The sequence below is a fragment of the Somniosus microcephalus genome, chromosome 13, assembly GCF_052327205.1.
Source record: "Somniosus microcephalus isolate GS21.2 chromosome 13, FLI_Smic_1.0, whole genome shotgun sequence".
NCBI classification, from domain to species: Eukaryota; Metazoa; Chordata; class Chondrichthyes; order Squaliformes; family Somniosidae; genus Somniosus; species Somniosus microcephalus.
Window position 1 is genome coordinate 109,821,419 of NC_140999.1, and position 23,884 is coordinate 109,845,302.

At 48.2% G+C, this 23,884-nt stretch overlaps 1 protein-coding gene across 2 annotated transcripts in view; it reads right to left on the bottom strand.

The window, feature by feature from the left end:
* Positions 1 to 23,884, bottom strand: part of nelfcd (negative elongation factor complex member C/D) — a 69,158-nt gene that overhangs the window by 39,544 nt on the left and 5,730 nt on the right. For both annotated transcript variants that reach the window (XM_086005195.1, XM_086005196.1), the window contains exons 2-4: positions 19,025 to 19,140; positions 10,750 to 10,859; positions 7,592 to 7,701 (exon numbers count right to left, since the gene is read on the bottom strand). In XM_086005195.1, the coding sequence (XP_085861321.1) occupies positions 7,592 to 7,701; positions 10,750 to 10,859; positions 19,025 to 19,140 (336 nt within the window). The remainder of the gene's footprint in view (positions 1 to 7,591; positions 7,702 to 10,749; positions 10,860 to 19,024; positions 19,141 to 23,884) is intronic.

The following is a 23,884-nucleotide window of genomic DNA, read 5'->3' on the forward strand; positions in this document are numbered from 1 at the left end:
ACTCCCTCAGCACTGCCCCTCCGACAGTGCAGTGCTCCCTCAATACTGCACTGGAGTGTCAGCCTAGATTTCATACTCAAGTCTCTGGATTTGTAATTGAACTCAAGACCTTCTGGTTCAGAGGCGAGAGCGCTACCCACTGACACTGTTTGCTCTCAGTTTTAGGCACAACAACTTACAAAATGTTCCCAACCCACCCATGTCTGGATGGATTTAACTTTTTGTTTTAAATTATTTTCTAATAGATGATCAGAAGTTGGAACTAAGTGCTTGAATTTGTTTCTTTGACACTGAAGCTAATAACCTAAATTACCAGTTCTCCAGGATTGCTAGTAACAAACAGTACCACAGCAGGAACGAGCGATGAGATCAAAAAATCGATTCGTAAAGAATTTTTAGGAACAGAAACAGGAATAGGCCTTTAGTTCCAATAAACCCATCCCTTTTTGATTGATCTTAAACCCACCTACCTGCCCTCCCACTGTATCCGTCAGTCTGTTCTTTCACCAAAAACAAAGCCAACATGCTCTGAAACCCACAAACACATTGTGTATAACAAACACTATCTTTCTCCCCGAACCTCCATGTTATTAGGGCGCTTGTTTCATGTGTAAATTTGCACGGGCCGGTCGCACATTCTCCCTGTCTGTATAAAAAGCCACAACCCCTAGTACTCTGCGTGTTGCCTGTGCACCTACTGTGCATTCTGTCTCTGAAGTGAACTGGGTGCTTGCAAAAGCTGAGTGGGCATTCTAACATGCTGCAGAGGCTGTTTGAATACTTTTCCACAACACACTCTAATCTCTATCCGTTCTCTCTGAAACAGTACCTCTATTAATGTTGTAATACACTGCATCAGTTTCAACTGTTACATCGAAATTACAACACCGAAAGAGGCGGCACTGCCTCATCAGCAGTGCTAATCTCATGTGCACACATTATCCCCCTGTTCTTCAACCCCTATTAACCTATTCTTAAATGTTGACATGGTCCCTTTTTCAATTGCTAACTCCAGCGGTGCATTCCACAGCCTCATAACCCACTGTGTAAAATAGGTTTCTCTTGCTCACTGTCCTAAATCTCTTTTATTTGATTTTATATCTATGTCCTCTCATTACCGAGTCTTCAACCACTGATTCTATCTACTCTGTCCCATCCTGTTATAATTTTAAACCCCTCTCTCAAATCACTCTGTAATCTCCTCTGTTCCTGTATCTTGAGGTTTTCCCAGCACTCGCCTTTCCGCTTGCTCCCTTGACCTTTAACCATCACCCTTGTTTATTACTAGTCGGTTTCCCGTGGTGTTGCTCACGGGTAGTCTGGGGTTTGGAGCACAGTTGTGATGTTTAGATGCTAACCTGGCCTGTCCTTTCAACTCCACAACTCAAGCACTCCTGCTGGAAAGTGGTGGAAACAGACATATCCAGGTAAACCATCGTCGCTTTGAAACCGCTGAGGGCAATCAGTAAGCAACTGTTAACAGCTTGTAAATTTTAGGTTCCAGGTCAATGGCTGGCTTTGTTTTGCAACTGTAACAAAGTGGCATGCCTAGAGTATGATGGACGCATGCTAGCCACAAGACCTTTTATCTTTATAGAATATATATTAATTCCATATACACAGATACAGACAGATCATCTTCTTGTTACATTACAAACATTTTATATAGGTGATTTTCACTGATAGTTGGAGAGTTACTGCTCAGTTTGTTTGCTGTAACCAGAATCCATTCATTAAATGTGATTCAATTCAGGACATTTCAATCTGTCAAGTACACAGCAAGCAAGGACAACTGATTTTCAATTAATCATCTTTCCCTTGTAACTCAGCCCATGACTGCATGACTCTTGAGGTGAACAACTTGCACTTCACTCCCTTTTCAGTCCTAACTATCTATTTTAGGCTTGTGTTCTCTGGCATTTGAATGTGTAGAAAAAAAAACGCAAGAGTGCATTTGCCAAGACAGAGTTAAACCGTGAGTAGATATTTGAAAGTGCTCATCTCAAAAGAGATGTTGAACCTGATAAGCGAAGGTAACGATGTAAAAAGCCCCTTGATATTTGGTCAGCCTTGTTAACACACCAGATATCAGAGGCCTTCGTAACAGTCAATGTCAACCTTTAGAGGCAACATAGTTAAGAATCAAGTACAGCGTAATGGGAGCAGTCATTAAGGCTCAGCCAAAGTCCGAAGGTGTTTCATACTCCAGGACTGCAGCTGACAGCAGCCGCATGATACTTTCTGGGATTAGAGTGAATAGCTCCCGTTGAAGATTCAGGGGCACTGATCATCTGAATTACATAATTTGGTGCTGAAATGTCTATGATTTCAGAAGTGATTGAACAGTAACTCAAGTCCTCAAAGTATAAGAAATACTGCAACATAAGAAGAAATTTGCTGAACTATTCCACCAAGGGAGGCGCTGCATCCCCACCAATGGCAGGAGTGTGAAATTACAGTGTGACCAGTCTACAGAGGCAGCTTCCATTATAAATGTGGGCATGGGAATTTAGAATGGAAATATAAAAATAGAACAGGATGTATGACTTTACAATAGGGACTGAATTATGTCTAAGCTCCCTGGTCCAATTGGTCCACTGCCCTCTAAACCTGCTTCATCTGAAGACTACGCTTCAATGCAATGCCAAAGGAGATTGACTGCTACACATAAAAGAGGGAGGGAGAAAGAAAACTAATCATTGTGAGTCTAGAGAGAAACCTCTCGAGCAATAGAAAATTCCTCAAACGTCAGGATCCCATGTAAATTCGGATTCCTCTTTGCCATAGTGAGCAATTTGCTGGGATTGCCTTTGTCAATCCCCTTCCTGATTGCAAACATCAATTAGGTCACCTCGAAACGTCCTCACTTCCAGTGGTGCATAGTCCTGGATTTCTGTCCATTCAGTGCTGGAGCCAGGTGCTCAGAGAATGAGCTGAGACCACCACACAGCTCAATCCACATGGAACGAGCGACAAGAGACGGGCAGCGTAGGGGGCGTTGACACGAGGATGTAATACAACCAGCAACTCCTCTACTGCTACACACAAAATGGCAGAACTGGGGCGGAGCTCCAATATTTTCATTTAAATAAAAACTTTACGCTAGTCCCATAGAATTGGGATTGGTCTATTATTGGAGTATCATGGTGTAGAGGAGCTGTTGTGTTTGCTGACCTTTTTCTGTGACATAGGAACAGGAGGAGGCCATTGAGCTCCTGGAGCCTGTTCCGCCATTCAGAGAGATTATGGCTGATCTGCGACCTAACTCCATATACCCGCCTTTGGCCCATATCCCTTAATACCTTTAGTTAACAAAGAGCTATCTATCACCGATTTAAAATTAACAATTGATCTAGCATCAGTTGCCATTTGCGGAAGAGAGTTCCAAACTTCTACCACCCTTTGTGTGTAGAAGTGTTTCCTAATTTCACTCCTGAAAGGTCTGGCTCTAATTTTTAGACTGTGCCCCCAGTCCTGGATACCCCAACCAGCGGAAATAGTTTCTCTCTAACTACCCTATCTGTTCCCCTTAATATCTTGAAAACTTCGATCAGATCACCCCTTAACCTTCTAAATTCTAGGGAATACAACCCTAGTTTGTGTAATCTCTCCTCGTAACTTAACCCTTGAAGTCCGGGTATCATTCTGGTAAACCTACGCTGCACTCCCTCCAAGGCCAATATATCCTCCCAAAGGTGTGGTGCCCAGAACTGCTCACAGTACTCCAGGTGTGGTCTAACCAGGGTTTTGTATAGCTGCAGCATAACTTCTACCCCCTTGTATTCTAGTCCTCTAGATATAAAGGCCAGCATTCCATTAGCCTATTTGATTATTTTCTGTATCTGTTCATGACATTTTAATGATCTATGTACCTGGATCTACCGAGTCTCTTTGGGCCTCCAGTTTTTAGTTTTTCACCATTTAGAAAGTACCCTGTTCTATCCTTTTTAGGTCAAAAGTGGATGACCTTACATATGCTTACATTGAAATCTATTTGCCACAGTTTTACCTAGTCACTTAATCTGTTGATATTCCTTTGTAATTTTATGCTTTCATCTACACTGCCTACAATGCCGCCTATCTTGGTGTCACCAGTAAATTTGGATATGATTTTCTATGCCATCATCTAAGTCGTTAATAAATACTGTGAATAGCCAAAGCCCCAACACAGATCCCTGCGGGACACCACTAGTCACATCCTGCCAATATGAGTACCTACCCATTATAGAAACATAGAAACATAGAAGATAGGAGCAGGAGTAGGTCATTCGGCCCCTCGAGCCTGCTCCGCCATTCAATGCGATCATGCCTGATCATCCAAATTCAGTACCCGGTCCCTGCTTTCTCCCCATACCCCTTGATCCCTTTAGCCTTAAGAAATATATCCAACTCCTTCTTGAATATATTTAATGAATTGGCCTCAACTGCCTTCTGTGGTAGAGAATTCCACAGGTTCACCACTCTCTGGGTGAAGAAATTCCTCCTCATTTCTGTCCTAAATGGCCTACCCCTTATCCTTAGACTGTGACCCCTGGTTCTGGACTCCCCGACCATCGGGAACATCCTTCCTGCATCTAGTCTGTCCAGTCCTGTCAGAATTTTATAAGTTTCAATGAGATCCCCTCTCATTCTTCTAAACTCCAGCGAGTACAAGCCCAATCGACCCAATCTCTCTTCATACGTCATTCCTGCCATCCCTGGTGAATCTTCGCTGAACTCCTTCCATGGCAAGAACATCCTTCCTCAGATAAGGCAACCAAAACTGCACACAATACTCAAGATGTGGTCTCACCAAGGCCCTGTACAACTGCAGCAAGACATCCTTGTTCCTGTACTCAAACCCTCTCGCTACGAAGGCCAACATACCATTTGCCTTCTTAACCGCCTGCTGCACCTGCATGCTTACCTTCAGCGACTAGTGCACAAGGACGCCCAGGTCTCGTTGCACTTCCCCTTCTCCCAATCTATTGCCATTCAGATAATAATCTGCCTTCCTGTTTTTGCCACCAAAGTGGATAACCTCACATTTATCCACGTTATATTGCATCTGCCATGCATCTGCCCAATCACCCAACCTGTCCAAATCATCCTGGAGTTTCTCGGCATCCTCCTCACCGCACACACGCCCACCCAGCTTTGTGTCGTCTGCAAATTTGGAGATATTACATCTAGTTCCCTTGTCTAGATCATTAATATATACTGTGAATAGCTGGGGTCCAAGGACCGATCCCTGCGGTACCCCACTAGTCACTGCCTGCCACTCGGAAAAAGACCCGTTTATTCCAACTCTTTGCTTTCTGTCTGCCTACCAGTTCTCTGTCCAAGTCAATACCTTGCCCCCAATCCCATGTGCCTTTACTTTACACGCTAATCTCTTATGCGGGACCTTATCGAAAGCCTTCTGAAAGTCCAAATACACCACATCCACTGGTTCTCCCTTATCTATTTTACCAGTTACATCCTCAAAAAATTCCCTACTGCCTGTTTCCTGCCGCTCAGCCAATTTCCTAACCAGGTCAATAATTTGCCCTCAATTCCGTGGGCTTCTACCTTAGTTAACAGTCTCTTATGTGGGACTTTATCAAATGCCTTCTGGAAGTCCATATAAATAATATCCATAGACATTCCTCTGTCCACTACTTTAATCACCAGAAAATTCTATCAGGTTCGTCAGGCATGACCTACCTTTCACAAATCCATGCTGACATTGACAATCTCACTGCTTTCAGTTTTTAAAGGGCCGACATTGCTCCTGACTACCCTCTTTTTTCTAATAGAATTGTAAAAATTCTTTGTGTTGATTTTGAGATCCCTTGCAAGTTTCTTTTCATACTCCCTTTTTGTAGCTCTTACTACAGTATCTGTTTTGTGACCCTTTGCTGTTCTTTGCATCTTTCCCATTCGCCAGGATCTGTGCTATTTTTTGCATTTCTGTATGCTTTTTCTTTTAGCTTTAAGCTGCCCCTTACCTCTTTAGTCAGGCATGGCTGTTGTTTTTGGCAAGTAGAGCTCTTGCCCCCTCAGGGGTATAAACTGGTTCTGTATCACCTTAAATTCTTTTGTGAACATCTCCCACTGTCATTTTACCCATTAACAGATTTGCCCAGTTTACTGCGGGCAGTCTCTGTCTCATCCCATTAAAGTCGGCCTTACCCAGATCTAGAATCTTAGTAGCTGTTTCGCGTTTCTCCCTTTCAAATACTATGTTGAACTTGATCATGTTATGATCGCTGTTGGATAAATGCTCACGCAGTTAGTCTGTTAACCAAATCTGGCTCATTATTCATTATTAAATCTAACATGGCATGCCCCCGTGTTGCCTCTAGGACATATTGTGTAGAAAACTATCCCGGACACACTCAAGAAATTCACTGCCTTTCTGACAGGTGCTAGTCTGCTTATCCCAATCTATATGAAAGTTAAAATCCCCCATTAAAACCACACTGCCTTTGCTACACGATTGTCTAATCTCTGCATTTATACAATCTAGCACTTCACAGCTGCTACCAGGGGGCCTATACACAACTCCCACTACAGTCTTAAATCCTTTTCTATTTCTTAATTCTACCCATAAAGTCGCCACTGCCTGCTTACTTCTCGTTATAGCCTCTCTTATCATTGAAGTAATTTCATCCTTAATCACTAAGGCTACTCCTCCCACTCTGCCATTTCCCCTATCTTTCCTGTAGACCTTATAACCTGGTAACAACAGAAAACGCTGGAAAAACTCAGCAGGCCAGGCAACATCTGTGGAGAGAGAAATAGAGTCAACGTTTCGGGTCGAAACCCTTCTACAGAACTGAGAGAAAAGGCAGGAAATGAAACAAAAGGCAGTTTGGGGGCTGGGAAATGGGGGAGGGGATGAAAGAAGAGACATTAAGAGATATTCAAGGTGAGACGCGATAGTAATAGGACAGGTAAAGAAACAGACAATGGCTCTAGATGAAGTGTGAAATGTGCTGGCAGAGTGAGAGACAGCTGCCATGTGGGAGAGAGAGAGAAACAAGGAAAAGTCACAAACCAAAAGTGTGGATAAAAAGTATAAAAATATAATAGGGGCCGAGGTTATGATCTGAAGTTGTTGAACTTGATATTGAGTCCGGAAGGCTGTAAAGTGCCTAATCGGAAGATGAGGTGCTGTTCCTCGAGTTTACGGTGAGCTTCCGTGGAACAATGCAAGAGGCCGCAGACGGTGAGGTCTGAGTGGGAATGGAACGGTGAATTGAAATGACAGGTGACCGGAAGCTCGGGGTCACCCTTACGGACTGAACTGAACTAACCTGGTATATTTAGTTCACAGACTTGACCGTCTTGCAGCCATGTTTCAGTAATGGCTACCTTGTCATACCCTCCAATTTGAATTCGGCCTGCAGTTCATTCAATTTATTCCTTATATACTCCGTGTGTTTGTATAAAGAATGCTTATCTGGCCACACACCCTAGCCTGTCCTTCAGCTCTAATGTTTTACTCACTTGTTCCTTATTTCTCCCTCCTGGTTTAATCACTTTGCATCTTTTGGTTGAATCATTCATTGTGTGTAACGTGCCATAAATACATGACCTAATTTTGGAAAAACTTTCAGAACATTACCTCCCCCTCCTCTGTGAAAATGGAATCAGCTTTCCGAGGATCAAAGTGTTTAATCAGCAAATTCTTCAAATGGTTTTCAACAGTCTCCTGAACATGTGATGGTTCCACCCCTGAGAAGGAAAAAGGTACAAGCTGCAACAGATTTCAGACAAATAGAACAGGTATATGGGCCTGTACAACCCAACCAAACTTAGGCAACACAACTCAATGCAGCCAGATATAAGGAATTGAGGGCCAAAGCCCAGCTCACCGAAATCCAAGGACTTGGGATTTGGGGGGAGGGGGGGGGTGAAGCAACCCAACTCAACCAGACCCAAGGACTTGAACGTCACAATCCGGGCCAGCCGACACAAGGATGCAAGGGCACAGCACAACTCAACTAGCTTCACCCATAGCTCAGAGAGATGATAGTGGATCTCTCTTCCCCCTCTCTCCCATGGGTTAAGGAGGATAAAAATCAGTTAGGCTCCTGAATATTGATCACTATTTAGTGACTCCTGCTGGAAAGTGCATACATGTGCATTCAATGAGAATGAAATTGGCCTGAGATATTTTGCCCATTTACAGTCAATTAGCCTGCTAACATTCACCATTAGGGCCTGCACATAAAGAACAGCCACTTGGATGAGGTACAGGAGGATGAATAGAACCCATAGGTCCTTATGACTCAACCTATCGAGGCCCCAGGAAAGGGTCCTGTAGACAGAAGGGACCCACAGGGACAGCCCAATCAGACAGAAGAGCCCAATAGACACAGCCCAATCAGGCAGAAGAGCCCTCCAGACACAGCCCAATCAGACAGAAGAGCCCTCCAGACACAGCCTAACCAGACAGAATGGCCCGACAGACACAGCCTAATCAGACAGAAGAGCCCTCCAGACACAGCCCAATCAGACAGAAGAGCCCTCCAGACACAGCCTAACCAGACAGAATGGCCCGACAGACATAGCCTAACCAGACAGAAGAGCCCAATCAGACACAGCCTAACCAGACAGAAGAGCCCTCCAGACACAGCCTAACCAGACAGAATGGCCCGACAGACACAGCCTAACCAGACAGAAGAGCCCAATCAGACACAGCCTAACCAGACAGAAGAGCCCAATCAGACACAGCCTAACCAGACAGAAGAGCCCGCCAGACATAGCCTAACCAGACAGAAGAGCCCTCCAGACACAGCCTAATCAGACAGAAGAGCCCAATCAGACACAGCCTAATCAGACAGAAGAGCCCTCCAGACACAGCCTAACCAGACAGAAGAGCCCAATCAGACAAAAGAGCCCTACAGGGACAGCCAAATCAGACAGAAGGGTCCAACTTTCATAAGGTGTTTATTAAAGTACTACATAATAAACTTGTTTGCAAAATTGCAGCCCATGGATCCAAAATTGGCTAAGAAACAGAAAGCAGAGGGTAGAGGTAAGAGTTGTTTTTCAGACTGGAGGCAAGTATACAGTGTATCCCTCAGGGTCGGTGTTGGGACCACTGCTCTTTTTGATATATATTAATGTATTAATTGACCTGGACTTGGGTATACAGGATATAATTTTAAAGTTTGCAGATGATACAAAACTCAGAAATGTAGCAAACAGTGAGGAGGATAGTAACAGACTTCAGGAGGACACAGACAGACTGGTGAAAAAGGCAAACACATGGAAAATGAAATTTAACAGAGAAGTGTGAAGTGATATATTTTTGTAGGAAGAATGAGGAGAGGCAATATAAACTAAATTTTAAAGGGGGTGCAGGAACAGAGAGTGTATATACACAAATGTTGGAAGGTGGCAGGACAGGTTAAAAAAGCTGTTTAAACAAAGCATATGGGATCCTTGGCTTTGTAAATAGAGGCATCGAGTACAAAAGCCAGGAAGTTATGTTAAACCGTTATAAATCACTGATTAGGTCCCAGCTGGAGTATTGTGTCAAATTCTAGGCACCACACTTTAGGAAGCATGTCAAGACCTTAGAGAGGGTGCAGGGGACATTTACTAGAATGGTACCAGGGATGAGGGACTTCAGTTATGTAGAGAGACTGGAGAATCTGGGGTTGTTTTCATTAGAGCAGAGAAAGTTAAAAGGAGATTTGATAGAGGTGTTCAAAATCATGAACGGTTTGATAGAGTAGTTAAGGAGAAACTGGTTCCAGGGGCAGAAGGGTCAATAACTAGAGGACACAGATTTAAGGTGATTGGCAAAAGAACCAGAGGCAATATGAGGGGGAAAAGACCATTTATGCAGCAAGTGGTTATGTTCTGCAATGCGCTGCCTGAAAGGGCAGTGGAAGCAGATTCAATAGTAACTTTCAAAAGGAAATTGGATAAATACTTGAAGGGGAAACATTTGCAGGGCAATGGGGAAAGAGCAGGGGAGTGGGACTAATTGGAGAGCTCTATCGAAGAGCTGGCACAGGCACAATAGGCCGAATGGCCTCCTTCTGCGCTGTATGATTCTATGAACCTAATCAGACAGACGGTCTCTGTAGACACAACCCAATCGGACAGAAGGGTCCCACAGGCACAACACAACACAATTAGCTCCAAGGAAAGAACCTTGCGCAACATAATTATAACAGAACATGCAATAAATGCACAACAGATTGACCAGTGTCTGAAAGAGAAAGGGATTGGTAAATGGCTCAGGTGTAGCCTTTCATCAAAATTACACAATACACTAATAACTTAAACTACCATCATTTGAACTCGGGTCCGAAGAAGAAATTACACCAAATTAACAATGTCACTGAGACAACTGAATCTGGCACTTATCATCGAAGACCGAGACTCCCCATTAAGGAAGCACATAACCCATCACTGTTGGTGTGTTACCAAGGGGGGAATCACACTGAAACCCCAACAAAGGTGCCACAGCAACCAGGGGTGGTAGCATCATCCTCATGACCTTTAATTCCCACTGTGATGGAGAGAGAAAAATCAGAGGAGGGCTGAGCCTGAACCCCTCCTAAAACATGGGCGGCAGCTGCTGAGAGCATCAGGGCCCAAGCCAAGTCGCAGACACTCCACTGTGATCTGAGAGACACCCAGCGGAAAGGATCTGATTCCCTCCACAAGAAAAGATCAGCGAGTTATCCTCACTACATCAAAGACGTATTCAATTTGTATTTTTCAGCTTTACCAGTTTACCCAGTACTGGCCATGTGTTACCTGTCTGAATCAGCCACTCTGCCAGCAGGTTTACAGTCTGTGCTACAGCTGTATAATTCTCAGATAGCATCTGGATCACATGTTCTGGAGAGCCTCCTGCCTGGAAATACCTGGGGAAGTGAAACATATACAATCAAGGTCAGTCACCATCATATCCCACACCGCCCAGGGTCAGTCACCATCATATCCCACACGGCCCAGGGTCAGTCACCATCATATCCCACACGGCCCAGGGTCAGTCACTGTCATATCCCACACGGCCCAGGGTCAGTCACTGTCATATCATACACAGCCCAGTGTCAGTCACCGTCATATCCCACACGGCCCAGGGTCAGTCACTGTCATATCCCACACGGCCCAGGGTCAGTCACTGTCATATCCCACACGGCCCACGGTCAGTCACCATCATATCCCACACGGCCCTGGGTCAGTCACTGTCATATCCCACATGGCCCAGGGTCAGTCACTATCATATCCCACACGGCCCAGGGTCAGTCACTATCATATCCCACACGGCCCAGGGTCAGTCACTATCATATCCCACACGGCCCAGGGTCAGTCACTGTCATATCCCACACGACCCAGGGTCAGTCACTATCATATCCCACACGGCCCAGGGTCAGTTACTGTGACATCCCACATGGCCCAGGGTCAGTTACTGTGACATCCCACATGGCCCAGGGTCAGTCACTGTCATATCCCACATGGCCCAGGGTCAGTTACTGTCATATCCCACACTGCCCAGGGTCAGTCACGGTCATATCCCACACGGCCCAGAGTCAATCACGGTCATATCCCACACGGCCCAGGGTCAGTCACTATCATATCCCACACAGCTCAGTGTCAGTCACGATCATATCCCACACGGCCCAGGGTCAGTCACTGTCATATCCCACACGGCCCAGGGTCAGTCACTGTCATATCCCACACGGCCCAGGGTCAGTCACTATCATATCCCACATGGCCCAGGGTCAGTTACTGTGACATCCCACATGGCCCAGGGTCAGTTACTGTCATATCCCACACGGCCCTGGGTCAGTCACTATCATATCCCACGTGGCCCAGGGTCAGTCACTGTCATATCCCACACGGCCCAGGGTCAGTCACTGTCATATCCCACACGGCCCAGGGTCAGTCACTATCATATCCCACACGGCCCTGGGTCAGTCACTATCATATCCCACACGGCCCAGGGTCAGTCACTGTCATATCCCACACGGCCCTGGGTCAGTCACTGTCATATCCCACATGGCCCAGGGTCAGTTACTGTCATATCCCACACGGCCCAGGGTCAGTCACGGTCATATCCCACACGGCCCAGAGTCAATCACGGTCATATCCCACACGGCCCAGGGTCAGTCACTATCGTATCCCACACAGCCCAGTGTCAGTCACGATCATATCCCACACGGCCCAGGGTCAGTCACTATCACATCCCACATGGCCCTGGGTCAGTCACTATCATATCCCACACAGCCCAGGGTCAGTCACCGTCATATCCCACACGGCCCAGTGTCAGTCATCATCATATCCCACACGGCCCAGGGTCAGTCACTGTCATATTCCACACGGACCAGGGTCAGTCAGTGTCATATTCCACACGGACCAGGGTCAGTCACTATCATATCTCACACGGCCCAGGGTCAGTCACTGTCATATCCCACACGGCCCAGGGTCAGTCACTATCATATCCCACACGGCCCAGGGTCAGTTACTGTGACATCCCACATGGCCCAGGGTCAGTTACTGTGACATCCCACATGGCCCAGGGTCAGTCACTGTCATATCCCACATGGCCCAGGGTCAGTTACTGTCATATCCCACACTGCCCAGGGTCAGTCACGGTCATATCCCACATGGCCCAGAGTCAATCACGGTCATATCCCACACGGCCCAGGGTCAGTCACTATCATATCCCACACAGCTCAGTGTCAGTCACGATCATATCCCACACGGCCCAGGGTCAGTCACTGTCATATCCCACACGGCCCAGGGTCAGTCACTGTCATATCCCACACGGCCCAGGGTCAGTCACTATCATATCCCACATGGCCCAGGGTCAGTTACTGTGACATCCCACATGGCCCAGGGTCAGTTACTGTCATATCCCACACGGCCCTGGGTCAGTCACTATCATATCCCACGTGGCCCAGGGTCAGTCACTGTCATATCCCACACGGCCCAGGGTCAGTCACTGTCATATCCCACACGGCCCAGTATCAGTCACTGTCATATCCCACACGGCCCAGAGTCAGTCACTGTCATATCCCACACAGCCCTGGGTCAGTCACTATCATATCCCACACGGCCCAGGGTCAGTCACTGTCATATCCCACACGGCCCTGGGTCAGTCACCGTCATATCCCACATGGCCCAGGGTCAGTTACTGTCATATCCCACACGGCCCAGGGTCAGTCACGGTCATATCCCACACGGCCCAGAGTCAATCACGGTCATATCCCACACGGCCCAGGGTCAGTCACTATCGTATCCCACACAGCCCAGTGTCAGTCACGATCATATCCCACACGGCCCAGGGTCAGTCACTATCACATCCCACACGGCCCTGGGTCAGTCACTATCATATCCCACACAGCCCAGGGTCAGTCACCGTCATATCCCACACGGACCAGGGTCAGTCAGTGTCATATTCCACACGGACCAGGGTCAGTCACTATCATATCTCACACGGCCCAGGGTCAGTCACTGTGACATCCCACACGGCCCAGGGTCAGTCACTGTCATAGCCCACACGGCCCAGGGTCAGTCACTGTCATATCCCACACGATCCAGGGTGAGTCACTGTCATATCCCACACGGTCCAGATTGAGTCACGATCATATTCCACACGGCCCAGAGTCAGTCACTGTCATATCCCACACGGTCCAGGGTGAGTCACGATCATATTCCACACGGCCCAGGGTCAGTCACTGTCATATCCCACACGGTCCAGGGTGAGTCACGATCATATTCCACACGGCCCAGAGTCAGTCACTGTCATATCCCACACGGCCCAGGGTCAGTCACTATCATATCCCACACGGCCCAGGGTCAGTCACCGTCATATCCCACACGGCCCAGGGTCGGTCACCGTCATATCCCACACGGCCCAGGGTCAGTCACTGTCATATCCCACACGGCCCAGGGTCAGTCACTATCATATCCCACACGGCCCAGTGTCAGTCACTGTCATATCCCACACGGCCCAGGGTCAGTCACTGTCATATCCCACACGGACCAGGGTCAGTCACTGTCATATCCCACACGGCCCAGGGTCAGTCACTATCACATCCCACATGGCCCAGGGTCAGTCACTGTCATATCCCACATGGTCCAGGGTCAGTGTGTATTAGAGGAGACGGTAACTCTAGGGGTCAGCGTGTGTATATTAAAGGAGACAGTGGCCTAGAAATTGGGTTTTGGCGCAGCCAGGGCTTTAGCGCCGGAAGTTAGTGCCGGCGCTAAGTCCCCCTGCGCGCGCCAAAAATTCAGTAGCGCCGCGCCCAAACGGCTGCCGGCGCTACTGGAGGGTTTCAGCGCCTCCCAATGGGCGCTACCTGCCCCATTGCGGCGCTGTTCCGGCGCTGCGGCGCCCGATGCGGTGCGGCAGGCTGGGGAAGTGCAGGCCTCCTCCTTCCGTTAAGGAGGAGCTGCCTGCACCCGACCGCTGGCCGTTGACGGCTGAATAAAAATGAGCCCGGCACCTCGGAGAAGTGCCGGGCTCGCGGCCCACACGCATCTGTGCCGCGGGGGGGTCTTGGAGGAGTCCGGGGAGGGAGGTGCGGGCAGGCGGCCGCCGGGGAAGCAGCCGGCCGCCGCGCGACCTTAATGCGCCGGCGCTAACTTCAGCAAGGCACCTTTTACAGAACGTTGCTTGCGGCTGCCACGGGCGAGGCGGCCGCAACTCAATTTCGGAGTTCGGGCGGGTTACCACGGCAACCGGGACGCTGCGCACACCGATGACGTCATCGGTGCCGGCGCAGCGCTACCGGTGCAACGCCGCTTTAGGGCCCCACTCAATTTTTCAAATGGCCATAACTCTGGCGCTAGTCCCTCTAGCGCCTCAAAAGCGGCGCTAAGGCTAGTGAATTTCTAGGCCAGTATCTCTAAAGCAGTGCTAGGCAAAAATACGGCCCGTCAGTTCATTCCATCTGGCCCGCTGGACGGGACAGAAATAGAATGCGAGCCAGAGCTCGAGTTGTACATTAGCCCGAGTCAAGTCATGGCTGTTCATCTCGATGAATCTTTCACCAAACAAAGAGACCGGCACTGCATCTTTCCTCTCCCAGTACCTAGAGTATGACGGCAGGGGAGTTCTCATCGCCATCTTAGACACGGGAGTGGGTCCCGGAGCACAAGGCCTCCAGGTAATGGCACGCGATTGTAGTTCAGGCCTTGCCAAGCCTCGGACTCCCGTACTCAGCACACTAAAGAGAAAACCTCTCGCGTCGGAGACCCCACAGACTCAAGCCGCTCTGCCAAACAGCCACGAAGACTTTCAGTACAACATATAATCAATTGATCAATCATTTCATTCATTTAGTAACGGAAGATGCTACTATTTTACACTATATTTTGTGTATTTAAGATAATATTTGACTACTTTCTGAATTTATGTTTATAAATTATTGGGAGGGTAGAAGTGGGAATGATGACAACACTATGAGTTGGCCTGTTTCAAATTTATCAGTTTAACACTTTGCTCACACATAACATGTTAGTGGGGTTATTAATTCTTGCGCAATTATTCACACATTTTAATATTATCCCACTTAATTAGCATAGTGGAGGCATATCTAAATGGGCCCAGGTATATTGGACATTGGACTGTTTTTAATTTAAGCCCTTTGTCCCCATACCATGAACAATTTAAGTTTATTGTCACGACTAGAAGAGGGTTGTAGAGATTTATGTCGTTGGCCAGTCCCAGTAATAAGTAGCACTCGGGGATGAAATGTTCATTATAATGGTGCATTACTGGTGGCCATTCTCAGCTGAAAGTCCGCAGACTCTATCGGCATCTTGGCTTTCCTCAGGAGTGATTGCACGTTGACATTGAACAAGCCCAATTTGATGGCTGACCTGGGACGCAATTTGCGGCATAAACCATTTTCCGAGTCACCTAATTATTTCTTAGCGAGGTTTCAAAATCATCAAGTAGCACTTTCATGTGCAATTTTTAAAGGTTATATCAATGATTTTATCCTTGATTGTGTCTTATACCTTGTTTATAATTGCCAGTGGAAACAGAATCGATCTCTCATTTTCCACCATAAAAATGAATTTAATTTTAGACCATTTGGAATAAACAGACCGTGCACTTTTCAATGTGACTCGTAAACCTGTATCATGTTCATTAGCATGTTAATAAGTGTTGTGAATTTTATTAAGTGTGGAAATGACGTGAAGGTTTCTTTATACAATAAATGCCAGAACAAATTTTAATGGTAGCTGTTGTTAACACCATTCATTTTATGTGTACGGCAATGTTCCCTAATTTTTTTCCGCGCGCGGTCCCTTTAAATGTGCTGCGTGACCGCACAGCGGCAGGAGCTGGTGAGCTGCCTGCATGGACCTCGTGATTGGTCCGCAGCCACGCACCTTAGGAGGAACATTGGTGTGCGGCCCTCAACAGCTCACCCAAACTTGTTAATGGCCCTCCAGCCCAAATAATTGCCCACCCCTGCTCTCGAGGTCAGTGCTGTGACCGCTCTGTATTTCGTGACTTGTATTATTTTTCCTGGACGGTTAGCCTACGAAGCCCGAGTAGCACTCCAAAAGTCGTGTAGCGTATGAAAAGGGCTGTTCAGACCCCAGTGTTGATGTGACAGTCAGAGACAACTCCGATATTTTTCTCAGGCTCAGCTGACTGATACCTGTATATCAGGAATAATTCAGAAGGCACTGAATTAGAACCAGTAAACACTCCATTTTTACTCAGCATGGCTGGGTTGGGATTGAAATTCAATCTAGGTTTTCATGTTTTTAGTTTGACAAAACCTTTTCAATAACTTGTACCAACATAACATCTCCAAAATGAACGTTGTTGAGTGTCGGGATTTGGAATTCTTGTGTAGGTAAAATAGTTGGAGGTTTGGCGACACACTGTGGTCAGGAACATGTACTGCAAACTCGCACGATGTCCAACATCCCAGCTTTTTGTTTCCAGAAAGCCTTTGACAAGGTACCCACACAGGAGATTACAGAAGAAGATCAAGGGCTACGGAATCAGGGGAAGGGTAGCAAGTTAGATTTTTTTTTAAACTGGTCAGAAGGGAGGGCACAGTGAGTCGGAGTATGGGGCAGTTGCGCAGAGTGGCTGGAAGTGGGTATCACTGGGTTCGGTTCTGGGACTGTTCACTGGTCTCAAGAGTCTTTAGTTATTGAAAGGGTTTTAACCAACTAACAAGATGCCAAAAGCTAGATTGAATTTCAAATGCATCTTCACATGTTGTGTAAAAAGGGAGTGTACATCAATGCTTTGGATATGGGTGAAAAAATAGCAGAGCCTCTTGAAATTAGAGTTTTGTTGAGAGTTGAATGTGTGCCAGAGGGCTGGAGAGTGGCCAATGTAGTACCCATTTTTTTTTTTTTTTTTTTTTAAAAGGGAGACCGGACTTATCTAGGTAATTACAGGCCAAATTGACTAACATCTGTGCTGGAGGAAATTTTGAAATTTTTAATTAAAAAATAAAATTATAAATATCTAGATGAAGAGGAAAATAATTAGAAGCAGCCAACCAGGATTTCTGAAAACAAGATCGTGCTTGACAAACTCAATAAGAGTTCTTTGAGGAGGTGACGGATATGGTGGAGGGGAGAATGCAGTGGATGTGGTGTACATGGACCTTCAGAAAGCCTTTGATGAGGCACCACACATGAGACTATTGGAATTACGGGGAGCTTAGCAAAGTGGATTAAAATCTGGTTATAAGGGAGGAAGCAGAGTGGGAGTTAAGGGCAGTTTCTCAGAGTGGTTGAAAGTGGGCAGCGGTGTCCCACAGGGTGCTGTTCTGGCACCATTTCTGTTCACTGCGTACACTTCTGATTCTACAAAAATGGCGCATAATCCAACAGAAATTAAACAAAAATGAAGTTAAAGGGAACCACCTTTTTTTTGGCTGGTGGAGGGGTATGGAAGGGAGTGAGAATACTTTCAGTATTTGTTCACTTGCGAGGAGAGATTTATCTTTTCCCTTCACTGGATTGGCAGCCAAGTCAGGTCTCTCAGTGGGCATATGCCTCAGAGTAGGCTTATGCTCCCGGACGACCAACAGGTGTTGCTGGCTGCCAGTGCATCGATCAGCATCATTCCCAGTCCTGGAAGCTGATCCCCTTGCTCCAGCTTTCAACTCAATATCGAGCTCCCCAATGGCCTATTACATAGAATTTACAGCACAGAAACAAGCCATTCCTGTTGCAACAGTATCCTACAGTACAACAGTGACTACACTTCAAAAAGTACTTCATTGGCTGTAAAGCGCTTTGGGATGTCTGGTGGTCGTGAAAGGCGCAATATAAATGCAAGTCTTTCTTTCTTTCATTCGGCCGAACTAGTCTGTGCCAGGGTCTATGCTCCAAACGAGCCTCCTCCCACCCATCTTCATCGAACCCTATCAGCATATCATTCTCGCGGTTAAAGGCCCAGCCCTGTGCAGTACTGAGGCACAGAGGTTCAATACTGGTCTGTGCCAAATGAATTGATCTCAACCGGGGACATTCACATGCCAGGTCCTTACATGAAGAACAGGTACGTGACACCAGGGGAAATGCACCACAAGGTCAGGAGGCACTGGTTATAGAGCGGGCTTAACTCTTGGAGAACGGGATCGCCCTCGCATTTGTCCAGATTATCATCTGTACAGCACACAAACTTCAAACTAAATACTATAAGGTGTAGAGGGAACAGATGGAAAGAGATTGTTGCTGTGGTTATAGGATTTTTTTGAACAAAAAACTGTTCTACTTTTATTTTCATAGCTGAAACATACTCAAAGGGGATAAGAAAACTACGGAAGCCTTAGTCCGCAGTGTGACTGGTACAATGCGGAGTGTGACTGGTGCCAGTTATGAGCGGCGCAGTGCTGGGTGTGACTAGCACAGTGTCGAGTGTCATTGGCGTCAGGTGTAACTGGCAGTGTGCTGGGTGTGACTGGCACAGTGCTGGGTGTGACTGGCACAGTGTTGGGTGTGACTGGCAGTGTGCTGGGTGTGACTGGCACAGTGCTGGGTGTGACTGGTGCCAGGCTTGTCCATAACTGCGGGTTTCAGTTACCTTTTCAGTGTGTTGAAGATAGGTGGCTCCATTATGTAATCTCGGCTGGAGAATTTCTGCAGGCACTCCTGCTGCACCTCTGCATCATCTTCACCGTCCCCATCGTCCTCATCGTGCTGTGTGGGGATATCAAACTGTTAGTCAGGCCAGCGATGCGTTTCCCGTGTAGACCCTCTCCCTCTCTTTCCCTTTCTAGTTTTCCCTCCCCGTCCCCTGAAGGTGCTGACTTAAACTTCAAACCTAAAGCTTCAAAACCCAAAAGGGTCACCCTCATGAATCAGATCTTTCATTCTGATGAAAGAATAACGGTGAGACACAACAACTTGTATTTATATAGCGCCTTTAACATAGTAAAACGTCCCAAGGCGCTTCCCAGGAGCGTTAACAAACTAAATTTTACACCGAGCCACATAAGGAAATATTAGGACAGGTGACCAAAAGCTTGGTCAAAGAGGTAGGTTTTAAGGAGCGACTTAAAGGAGAGAGAGAGAGAGAGAGAAAGGCAGAGAGGTATTGGGAGGGAATTTCAGAGCTTAGGGCCAAGGCAGCTGAAGACACAGTCACCAATAGAGGAGTGATGGAAATTGAGGATGCACAAGAGACTAGAATTGGAGGAGCTCAGATATCTCAGAGGGTTGTAGGGCTGGAGTAGGTTATAGAGATAGGGAGCTCATCCAAGACCTGACTGAAGAGAGCAAACATAGCTCTCCGAGCAGGTCACTGAGATCGGGAGTCTCAGGTTCAACTCCTAGCCTGCGCTGGATTAGCTCTTGGTTAGGATGGCAGCAGAAGCATTAAAATTGGCCTCAGCACCCTAGTAAGGGGGAAATGAGAGTCTGCCATCTTGACCGTTATCCAGTTACTTGGGACAAGAACATATCGGGCTCTCCTGTGATGTCCCCATTGGTCAAACGGTCACCCAATAAACATGCAGAATGGCACCATTGACAAGGTACCAAGGGGCTGCTGATACCTATGGAGCCATACCCCAGAGAGTCAATGACATCGGGACAGGCACGAAAACTGGCAGTGGTGGAGGGGGAGGTGATAAAGAAAGAGGACTGGCAGGCCATAGGTTTCAAGCTGGGAGCACACAGGATCCCGCATCATCCTGGAAATCATTTAATTTCTGAATTGTTCTGTACTTGTTGGTGTAGCAGCACATTACTTCCCATGCTGTAGACCGATGGAACCACTTCCTGCAGTAACACAGGGCCCTTTGGGAAGTTGAGACTCTCTGCTGGATCTTATTTCAGACGGATTCCTGGGATTGTATTAATATTAGCAAAAGGTTCCCGTGACTATGGTAGTATTTTCAGAGGCTCCCAGGAATCGGCCAGTTTTTGCAGGGGGTCCCTGGGAGTGTGTCAGTACCTGCAGGGGGTCCCTGGAGGAGTGTCAGTACTTGCAGGAGGGTCCCTGGGAGTGAGTCATTATTGCAACAGGATCCCTGGGAGCGTGTTATTATTTGCAGGGGATCCCTGGGAGAATCAGTATTTGCAGGGAGTCCCTGGGTGAATCAGTATTTGCAGGGGGTCCCTGGGAGAATCAGTATTTGCAGGGGGTCCCTGGGAGAATCAGTATTTGCAGGGAGTCCCTGGGAGAATCAGTATTTGCAGGGAGGTCCCTGGGAGAATCAGGATTTGCGGGGGGTCCCTGGGAGAATCAGTATTTGCAGGGGATCCCTGGGAGAATTAGTATTTGCAGGGAGTCCCTGGGAGAATCAGTATTTGCAAGGAGTCCCTGGGAGAATCAGTATTTGCAGGGAGTCCCTGGGAGAATCAGTATTTGCGGGGGGTCCCTGGGAGAATCAGTATTTGCAGGGAGTCCCTGGGAGAATCAGTATTTGCGGGGGGTCCCTGGGAGAATCAGTATTTGCAGGGAGTCCCTGGGAGAATCAGTATTTGCAGGGAGGTCCCTGGGAGAATCAGTGTTTGCGGGGGGTCCCTGGGAGAATCAGTATTTGCAGGGAGTCCCTGGGAGAATCAGTATTTGCAGGGGGTCCCTGGGAGAATCAGTATTTGCGGGGGGTCCCTGGGAGAATCAGTATTTGCAGGGAGTCCCTGGGAGAATCAGTATTTGCAGGGAGTCCCTGGGAGAATCAGTATTTGCAGGGAGTCCCTGGGAGAATCAGTATTTGCAGGGGTTCCCTGGGAGAATCAGTATTTGCAGGGAGTCCCTGGGAGAATCAGTATTTGCAGGAGGTCCCTGGGAGAATCAGTATTTGCAGGGAGTCCCTGGGAGAATCAGTATTTGCAGGGAGGTCCCTGGGAGAATCAGTATTTGCAGGGAGTCCCTGGGAGAATCAGTATTTGCAGGGGGTCCCTGGGAGAATCAGTATTTGCAGGGAGTCCCTGGGAGAACCAGTATGTGCAGGGGGTCCCTGGGAGAATCAGTCTTTGCAGGGAGGTCCCTGGGAGAATCAGTATTTGCAGGGAGGTCCCTGGGAGAATCAGTATTTGCAGGGGGTCCCTGGGAGAATCAGTATTTGCAGGGGGTCCCTGGGAGAATCAGTATTTGCGGGGGTTCCCTGGGAGAATCAGTATTTGCAGGGGGTCCCTGGGAGAATCAGTATTTGCAGGGGGTCCCTGGGAGAATCAGTATTTGCAGGGGGTCCCTGGGAGAATCAGTATTTGCAGGGGGTCCCTGGGAGAATCAGTATTTGCAGGGGGTCCCTGGGAGAATCAGTATTTGCGGGGGGTCCCTGGGAGAATCAGTATTTGCAGGGGGTCCCTGGGAGAATCAGTATTTGCAGGGGGTCCCTGGGAGAATCAGTATTTGCAGGGGGTCCCTGGGAGAATCAGTATTTGCGGGGGGTCCCTGGGAGAATCAGTATTTGCAGGGAGTCCCTGGGAGAATCAGTATTTGCAGGGGGTCCCTGGGAGAATCAGTATTTGCAGGGAGTCCCTGGGAGAATCAGTATTTGCAGGGAGTCCCTGGGAGAATCAGTATTTGCAGGGAGTCCCTGGGAGAATCAGTATTTGCAGGGAGTCCCTGGGAGAATCAGTATTTGCAGGGAGGTCCCTGGGAGAATCAGTATTTGCAGGGGGTCCCTGGGAGAATCAGTATTTGCAGGGGGTCCCTGGGAGAATCAGTATTTACAGGGGGTCCCTGGGGGAATCAGTATTTGCAGGGGGTCCCTGGGAGAATCAGTATTTGCGGGGGGTCCCTGGGAGAATCAGTATTTGCAGGGAGTCCCTGGGAGAATCAGTATTTGCAGGGGGTCCCTGGGAGAATCAGTATTTGCAGGGGGTCCCTGGGAGAATCAGTATTTGCGGGGGGTCCCTGGGAGAATCAGTATTTGCAGGGGGTCCCTGGGAGAATCAGTATTTGCAGGGAGGTCCCTGGGAGAATCAGTATTTGCAGGGGGTCCCTGGGAGAATCAGTATTTGCAGGGGGTCCCTGGGAGAATCAGTATTTGCGGAGGGTCCCTGGGAGAATCAGTATTTGCAGGGAGGTCCCTGGGAGAATCAGTATTTGCAGGGGGTCCCTGGGAGAATCAGTACTTGCAGGGGATCCCTGGGAGAATCAGTATTTGCAGGGGTTCCCTGGGAGAATCAGTATTTGCGGGGGGTCCCTGTGAGAATCAGTATTTGCAGGGAGTCCCTGGGAGAATCAGTATTTGCAGGGGGTCCCTGGGAGAATCAGTATTTGCAGGGGGTCCCTGGGAGAATCAGTATTTCCGGGGGGTCCCTGGGAGAATCAGTATTTGCGGGGGGTCCCTGGGAGAATCAGTATTTGCAGGGAGTCCCTGGGAGAATCAGTATTTGCAGGAGGTCCCTGGGAGAATCAGTATTTGCGGGGGGTCCCTGGGAGAATCAGTATTTGCAGGGAGTCCCTGGGAGAATCAGTATTTGCAGGGAGTCCCTGGGAGAATCAATATTTGCAGGGAGGTCCCTGGGAGAATCAGTATTTGCAGGGGGTCCCTGGGAGAATCAGTATTTGCAGGGAGTCCCTGGGAGAATCAGTATTTGCAGGGGGTCCCTGGGAGAATCAGTATTTGCGGGGGTTTCTTGGGAGAATCAGTATTTGCAGGGGGTCCCTGGGAGAATCAGTATTTGCGGGGGGTCCCTGGGAGAATCAGTATTTGCAGGGGGTCCCTGGGAGAATCAGTATTTGCAGGGGGTCCCTGGGAGAATCAGTATTTGCAGGGGGTCCCTGGGAGAATCAGTATTTGCAGGGGGTCCCTGGGAGAATCAGTATTTGCAGGGGGTCCCTGGGAGAATCAGTATTTGCAGGGAGTCCCTGGGAGAATCAGTATTTGCAGGTGGTCCCTGGGAGAATCAGTATTTGCAGGGGGTCCCTGGGAGAATCAGTATTTGCAGGGGGTCCCTGGGAGAATCAGTATTTGCAGGGGGTCCCTGGGAGAATCAGTATTTGCAGGGGGTCCCTGGGAGAATCAGTATTTGCAGGGGGTCCCTCGGAGAATCAGTATTTGCGGGGGGTCCCTGGGAGAATCAGTATTTGCGGGGGTTCCCTGGGAGAATCAGTATTTGCAGGGGGTCCCTGGGAGTATGTCACCATTGCGTATTTACAGGGGATCCCTGGGAGTATGTCACCATTGCAACAGGGTCCTAGGGAGTGCGTCAGTATTTACAGGGGATCCAGGGAGTGTGTGAATATATACAGGGGATCCAGGGAGTGTGTCACCATTTCAACAGGGTCCCTGGGAGTGGGTCAGTATTGGCTGGGGCCTCCCTGGGAGTGGGTCAGTATTGGCTGGGGGGTCCCTGGGAGTGGGTCAGTATTGGCTGGGGGGTCCCTGGGTGTGGGTCAGTATTGGCTGGGGGGTCCCTGGGAGTGGGTCAGTATTGGCTGGGGGGTCCCTGGGAGTGGGTCAGTATTGGCTGGGGGGTCCCT